Source organism: Eptatretus burgeri, chromosome 11 (assembly GCF_056783735.1).
Source record: "Eptatretus burgeri isolate ZD-2024b chromosome 11, Ebu_testis_v1, whole genome shotgun sequence".
NCBI classification, from domain to species: domain Eukaryota; kingdom Metazoa; phylum Chordata; class Myxini; order Myxiniformes; family Myxinidae; genus Eptatretus; species Eptatretus burgeri.
Genome location: NC_140971.1, coordinates 97,940,805 through 97,948,304, shown reverse-complemented (window position 1 = coordinate 97,948,304; position 7,500 = coordinate 97,940,805). Strand labels below are relative to the sequence as shown.

At 56.0% G+C, this 7,500-nt stretch overlaps 3 protein-coding genes across 7 annotated transcripts in view; 2 read left to right on the top strand and 1 right to left on the bottom strand.

Annotated features, from left to right (window-relative positions):
* Nucleotides 1-3,645, top strand: part of LOC147017730 (uncharacterized) — a 3,953-nt gene extending 308 nt beyond the window's left edge. Inside the window, exons 1-2 of the mRNA XM_085847584.1 lie at nucleotides 1-157; nucleotides 200-3,645. The exon at nucleotides 1-157 is cut by the window's left edge and continues 308 nt beyond it. Of these exons, the coding sequence (XP_085703710.1) occupies nucleotides 1,554-2,558 (1,005 nt within the window). The 5' untranslated portion in view covers nucleotides 1-157; nucleotides 200-1,553 and the 3' untranslated portion in view covers nucleotides 2,559-3,645. The remainder of the gene's footprint in view (nucleotides 158-199) is intronic.
* LOC147017726 (uncharacterized) overlaps nucleotides 1-7,500 on the bottom strand; it is a 422,376-nt gene that overhangs the window by 172,677 nt on the left and 242,199 nt on the right. The window lies entirely within an intron of this gene.
* On the top strand, nucleotides 5,245-7,488 carry LOC147017729 (uncharacterized). The gene is made up of 2 exons (XM_085847583.1): nucleotides 5,245-6,723; nucleotides 6,766-7,488. Exons 1-2 carry the CDS (start codon nucleotides 6,229-6,231, stop codon nucleotides 7,276-7,278), a joined length of 1,008 nt encoding a protein of 335 aa, XP_085703709.1. The 5' UTR covers nucleotides 5,245-6,228; the 3' UTR covers nucleotides 7,279-7,488.

Below are 7,500 nucleotides of genomic sequence, written 5' to 3'. Positions count from 1 at the left end.
GGCGATCGATATATGCAAATTTGTGGATCAAAAAGCCTTCACGCCCACTTTTTCTCGGGCCAATGGGGAGCGAGTTGAAAGGTCAAAGGGAGGGGGTCAAAGGCGAAGTTACGGGGGGATAAAAGGACGGTGTTCGTCAGTCAAAGGAGTCGTAAAAGTCGGAACGAGGGAGTCAGCAGAACGAGAACCAGTAGTAAAGGTCGGAACGAGTCGTAAAAGTCGGAACGAGGGAGTCGGCAGAACGGGAACGAGAGAGTCAGCAGAACGGGAGTCGGAGTCACAAACGAGTAGTAAAGGTCGGAACGAGGCGAAGGAGTCGGAACAGAGAGTCAAGACTTCGCGGGCGGTGGAGCTGCTCGTCGTGTGCGTTGAAGTCGGAACGGAGGGGACGAGCTGTGGAGAGGCGGCGAGGGCGGACGAGGGGGTGCTCGCGTCGTGCAGGGAGCTGCACCCCTGGGAGGCCGGCAGCGCGACCTGGCCGAGGTGGAGACGCTCGTCGCGCACATAATAAAGATCCTCTATACCCCGAGCATCAGCAACCCCCTCCTGTTTCCCCCCGCGCTGAGATAGTGCGACCAAGGGGGCCCCGTTCCCACCCCCCTGCCAGGCACTGTCCACGAGGCCCGCGGGTTGCGGGGCCATCGCCGCTCCGCGTCTCATCACCAGACGGGTGGGCCCGACCTGGTCTCGGCCCCAGGCCTACCTCATTCTTGAGGGTATTTCTTTTCCTTGGTTTTGGGTATGTGTTGTCGGCGCCGTCTGTGAAGTAGAATTGTATAAGTGTTGCCGTGTGCTCGGTAGTCGGAATTAGCTCTGCACTGTGTTTTCACTTTTATGTTTGCTTTTTGTGTAAATGGAATTGTGTTTTCTTTTTTTGTGTGCATTTGGTGGAATTGTATTTGTGTGCTTCCCGTGTGCCGAGAATAAACGTGCTTTATTGTTGAACTGTTCTCCCGCTTCGCTTCGTCTTTTCCCCCATTGAACCCTCATCTTGCTTCACGTAAAGGGTTGGTAGTGGGCTGAGTACGCCCGATAATTAATCGAACCGTCGAGGTCGACGATAACACCGCTCGGTTATTCTGATAGTACGGAACGGGTCGCTTAAGTGGCCCGTGTCCGAAGTCGACCTGCGGCGAGGTGCGATCGCCCGGTCTACCCTCCGCGTGGGTACTTAGGTAGTTCGAATTTGGCGAGCAACCCTATCCCACGCGGGGGCTGATTGGCTCGATTGCGGTGTGACCGAAAGGTCCACCCGTGACTGGTTCCCGGCGTTAGTCCGAGAGGGTCACGACTGGATTGTCCGTCCGGTGGGCGACGTGCCGCGATTCGAGTTACGTGGCCGTCGCACGCCGGCGGGCGCGAAGACCGCAACACTGGTGTCAGGAGTGGGATACAAATTCATCGCCCTCCTCGCGGCACTGGTATCGGAGAACAGGAAAACGGGCTGTCCTGTCTCCGGCTAAATTCACGGGAATCGGTCCAGGGGTGAGAGAAGCGACCCCCGATTCCCTCCAAATTACGAGCGAGCAAATTAACCCTTCACGAGAAGCAAGATGGCGTCTCAAGGCGAGCGGGAGCCGGGGGTATTAGAAATGTATATGTGTAATAATGTAGAGTCCATGGTCCAGGATGGAATCCCCGAGCAGGAAATGTTGATTGTGCAGGAACACGGACTCGCCCAACTGAACCCAAGGCCCGAGGTGGGTGCGGCAGCGGCCGCGGTGTATGACACCTCCCCCCCCCCTCTCCACCAAGACCCTTCCCCAACCCTTGCCGAAACGGCTCAGCTGAGTGCATCCAACATGGCCCAGCTATGCGCCATGCTGGCGGCAATGAACAAACAAATGAATGAAGTGAAAACGACGATGGATACAAATACAAATGAAATAAAAAACGAAATGAAAGGCATGAACGAAAAGATGGATGCGAATACACAAAAAATGGATGAAAAGATGGATACAAATACAAATGAAGTGAAAACGACGATGGATGCGAATACACAGCAAATAAACGGAATGGAAGCAAACATGAAAGAAGAGATGAAAGAGCTACGGGGTGAGACGCAGAACATGGGCCAATGCCTGCAGGCGGGCATGAAGGCAGTGAGCAGGGAGCTTAAAATGGCGACTTCACGTGTGGGAGCAAACGAGCTGGGTGGGGGTGCAACGGCTGACAGGCCCGCGGTGGAGGCGGGTGAAAAAATAATTCGTGGAACGTGTTGGGCGAGGGTCGTGACGATGACCGAAAGGGAAAAATTAAATGGGGAGACCAAAACGTGTGAGACGAGACACGAGGTGACGACAAAGGAAATAATAATAGTTGAGACAAGGGAGGTAAAGGGTGAAGAGTTGGCAGTGACGGTAGCCGGGAAGGAAACGACAGAGGAGAGACTGCACGGTGAGGACGGGGTAAGTGACGCACACACACACACGGAGGTAGTGGAGGATAATGGGGGTGAGCTCGCGGAGCGTGCAGGGACCCGGTGTGAGCAGCTGGATGGCCTCCTCCAGGAACGAGGGGAGGGAGTATGCCCCTTGAGGCGAGTCACGACCAGGTGAGTTCGGTCGTGCTTTGCGAGGTTGAGGGGACGAGTGCTGTGGACGGGTGCACGGAGAGCTTGGGGGGTGTGGAGGCCCCGGAGACCCTTGTGGGGACACAAATCCCCAGTGTGGTTGTCCCTGTGTGTGTGGTGCAAGGTGTGAGTGCGTCCCCGTGTGTGGAAGCGACCCCGTGTGTGAGTGGTGTGGTGGCGATGGTGCCAGAGTGCGTGCTTCCCAGCACGCCGGTTGTGGATGAGGCACCGTGTGTGAGAGAGGCCGTGTGTGTGGATGAAACGGCCAGTATGAGTGAGGCACCACGTGTGAGTGGTGTGGTGGCGATGGTGCCGGAGTACGTGCTTCCCAGCACGCCGTGTGTGGATGAGGCACGGAGTGTGAGTGAGGCACCGCGGGTTAGTGCCCCCGCGTGTGTGAGTGAGGCACGAGTGAATGGAGCACCACGTGTGAGTGGTATGGGTTATGCAAGGGAGACCGTGTGTGTGAGAGAGCGGTATGAGAGGGAGATGTCGGTTGGCATGCGGGAGCACGCAGCCGCGTCTCCCGGTGTGAGTTTAATGGTGTGGACTGTGTGCGTCGTGACACGCAGGTGTGCGTGGGTCGAACGGCGACGACGGCGACAGAGGAGAGAAAGCCGAGTAGCGGCTGTGGTTGTTTCGAGGACCGTGCCGGGTTCACCCAGCAGTGAGCACGCGGTTCGTGCTGTGCAACGCACGAGACCGCCACGTGCTCGCTTGCGAGAGTGAAGTCCCGGTCCGGAAACGCACGCGGTGGATTTGCCGATCCCGCGGACGGACAAAGTTTAGGCAGGTAAATGGATTTGGACCGGACGGGTTCTCCACGCGATCGTGTGTGTTCAGCTCCAACGGGAAAAGCACATGTGTTCGCGTGGGAAACCCCTCGAGACGTGGGGCTTGTGTTTTTTTTTTTTTTTGCGCACGGTGACGTCATGGCTGCACGTGTGGTTGGAATCCGGCAGGAGGGGTATCTCTGCCGGATGGTCCCGTCCAAGGAGGGACGAGGAACACGTGCAGCTGCATGACGTCACGGGCAGGTGCAAAGTGCGCGAGCTCTGAGTTGCCGCGCAGGTGCTGCGCATGGAAAAGGAAAAAAAAGCCTCACTTTCGGGTGCACAGGATTCCTGGGAAAGGGGTGGAAGACCCCCTTTCCCTGGGCACAGGATGAAAACTAGTTAGGGGGAAGGGTTAGCTTAGTTAGACCGACTTCATGGGGCAGGGGTAAGTCCTCATGGAGTCCGTGGAATGGATTAGATAGAGGGATTGTAGCGAGATTTAGGTTGGGAAATAAAATGAATTTTTGAGTTTGGAGACAGTGACTGACAGTGAGTGTGTAGAGGGGACGTAGTTTAGCTACGTAGTGTTAAAAGGAACGTGCTATAGTTTAAGGGACGACGTGGGAGCACGAGTTAGTTAGGGGAGGTAGTTAGAAGGATGGCAGAGTTCAGTGGTGTGTGTGTTGAAGAGTTGGTGAGTTGTGAGGTGAGTACTTGTTGAGTGAGTGAGGCCAGCGGGTCTGTGTGAGTGGAGTGAATGGGGAATGCATGGTGCGATGAGTGATTGGGGGGGAGGAGTGACTCCCGCCCAAGGGACCCCGGGGTCAGAGTAAAGTGAGTTAGCTGGGTTAGTCAAATTGAAAAATGGAGGTCGTTTTGTTGTTGGTGGGAAAGTAGGCTCGAGACCCATTTGGAGGGGTGCAGGAGCCCTGTTGACGGGCTTGGGAGCGTGGCTGCGAAAGGTGAGTATCGCTGAGTGGGTACCCCGGGCACCAGGCTAGTCGGCCGCGGTAGGCCATGGGCCCATGGGGGGCCGGGATAGAGTAGTGGGCACGGGTGCGCCTGCTTGGTGCGGGGGCCCGGAGCGCCATTGGCCGCGTGGGCAGTGTTGTGGGCACGGGTGACCCTCGGAAAGGGGCCCGGGAGGCCGGCCTGCCACGTGTGCGTTTCAGGGGAGGTGCCATGGGGGAACTCCCCGGTGTTAGCGAGCTGGTAGGCTCGGAGGCAGTGTAGTGCCCGGGGGTGCCATAGCGGGAGATTCGGCAGAGGGTCGTGCCTGCCGGAGGGAGCCACGTGTCCCAGCCAGGAGACCGTGTGAGGGCACGGAGAGAAAATTGGGGGGCGAGGCCCGAAATTGTAAGGACACCAACACAGGCGACGGGAATCTGGGTTGTTAGAACCAATAGTTTAAGCGAGAGGCGCTTGTTGAAAGCCCCGGGGTAGTTTAACTGTTAAATGGATAGGGTAGATTAGGAGATGTACCCCTCCGCACCATCCATCCCCTCGCTGTCGTTGTGGGCCGCTGGACCCACTTGGTGTTAAGATCGCCGAACTCTGGGGAGGCCATTCTGAGGCTTGAGTTGGGCCTCGACACAGGACGTTAGCTCTCCCTTGTTCCCCTCCGGGAAGGGAACGTAGGGGTTGGGAGTAGGCTAGGTGACAGGATAGGTTAGCCGAACAAGGACGATAAAGGGGGTTAGGGGACGATTTATAGTGGGGGAGCAAAAATGAAAACAACAAAAAAATAAGTTGGGGCTAAATTGGGGTTTGATAAATTAAGGGAGTGGGTATGGACAGTGACAGGCAAAGGCGATAGGTGGGAGGGAGACAGGTAGGTAGGTCCGAGCCCGCCTTCCAAGTGACCAGCACCACCGCACTCCCTCCACCAACCTCCACTGAACGGCAAAGGCTGGCCAACTTCATCGGCAGCTGTTGTTGTGCTGCAAGGCCTGTGCCGGCCCACTTCATCTGCCGGCTGGCTGTTTTTCTTCAAGGCCTGTGCCGGCCAGTTCATCTGCCGGCTGTGTTTGCCTGCAGCGGCCTTCTTCTGCGGGCTGTGTTTGCCTGCTACCTTTGCCATGCCATGCCCACTGCCCATGTTCACCAGCCCCGTTCAATTTTTGCTTTGCCCCCCCCTGTTCATTTCCATGTGCGCCAGGATCCGCAAGGCAACAGTTTGCAAGCTGCGAGAACTGCCCTGTTGGCAGCTACAACACGGGCCTGCAGTGGCGGCCCGTGCACCGTGTTTGTGTTCATGCATCCATTCGTTGTGCTCATTGCGTGTGCCACTTGAGCTGGCACGGAGACTGCGTTGTGCAGCCCATGCACCGTTGTGGTTCACTGAGTTCAGTAAAAAGGGAAGGCCTTGGACTGCGTGTGAGCAGCCAGCCACGTTCCCTGTCACCTGCATTGTTTTGAGCCAGAGACTGCATGCGGGCAGCCTGGCTCCCTGCTAACTGCTTTTCTTTTGCAGAGTTCAGTGATCCTGGGCCATGGTTTAGTGTAAAATTTGTAAGTTAAGGTTAAGATGTACTGTAAATATGAGTGCGCCCCCGGCATGTATGTCTTAGCGCCGGCAATTTTATTTAAGTCGTCCGTGTGAGTGAGTTTGTTTAGATAGTTACGCAGCCCTCAGGTTATTTATTTTGGGGACACGAATACCATGAATGTCGCACTCAGGGATCCGTAGGTAAAATGTACTAGGGGAAAACTACACATGATGGCACACGAAAATTTGACGACTCGGGACGAGTCTGTAAAAAGGGAAGGGGGTAGTGTTGTGGTTACCAGATTCGCAAACCACCATTCAGGTCCCTTAGGTGAGGTATCTCGGTAAGTGCATGTGTAGTTAGGCCCAAACCCGTTGTCTAGTGGGAATACATGTCATTTATACGTGCTGCGACTCTTCAGGATAGCCGTTTTTCTTTTACTATCTTTATTTTGGACCAATCGCCATCATCACAACCACAACATCAACCACCGACCACAACCACCGCTTCACCACAACCGCCACGACCTTTACCGTCACAACTCGCCACCATCGCATCACCGTCATCTCGCGCCACTCATGGGCACCGATGCTGGACTCGTGTAGGGCGCACGTTGAACAGCGTGTACAAAATCACGGATTTTCTGCTTCAAAAACGGATCCAAAACGACACACGCCCACTTTTTGCCGTCCAATCGGTGAGCGAGGGGCGAATTGGCCCCGCCCCCAGGGCGATCGATATATGCAAATTTGTGGATCAAAAAGCCTTCACGCCCACTTTTTCTCGGGCCAATGGGGAGCGAGTTGAAAGGTCAAAGGGAGGGGGTCAAAGGCGAAGTTACGGGGGGATAAAAGGACGGTGTTCGTCAGTCAAAGGAGTCGTAAAAGTCGGAACGAGGGAGTCAGCAGAACGAGAACCAGTAGTAAAGGTCGGAACGAGTCGTAAAAGTCGGAACGAGGGAGTCGGCAGAACGGGAACGAGAGAGTCAGCAGAACGGGAGTCGGAGTCACAAACGAGTAGTAAAGGTCGGAACGAGGCGAAGGAGTCGGAACAGAGAGTCAAGACTTCGCGGGCGGTGGAGCTGCTCGTCGTGTGCGTTGAAGTCGGAACGGAGGGGACGAGCTGTGGAGAGGCGGCGAGGGCGGACGAGGGGTGCTCGCGTCGTGCAGGGAGCTGCACCCCTGGGAGGCCGGCAGCGCGACCTGGCCGAGGTGGAGACGCTCGTCGCGCACATAATAAAGATCCTCTATACCCCGAGCATCAGCAACCCCCTCCTGTTTCCCCCCGCGCTGAGATAGTGCGACCAAGGGGGCCCCGTTCCCACCCCCTGCCAGGCACTGTCCACGAGGCCCGCGGGTTGCGGGGCCATCGCCGCTCCGCGTCTCATCACCAGACGGGTGGGCCCGACCTGGTCTCGGCCCCAGGCCTACCTCATTCTTGAGGGTATTTCTTTTCCTTGGTTTTGGGTATGTGTTGTCGGCGCCGTCTGTGAAGTAGAATTGTATAAGTGTTGCCGTGTGCTCGGTAGTCGGAATTAGCTCTGCACTGTGTTTTCACTTTTATGTTTGCTTTTTGTGTAAATGGAATTGTGTTTTCTTTTTTTTGTGTGCATTTGGTGGAATTGTATTTGTGTGCTTCCCGTGTGCCGAGAATAAACGTGCTT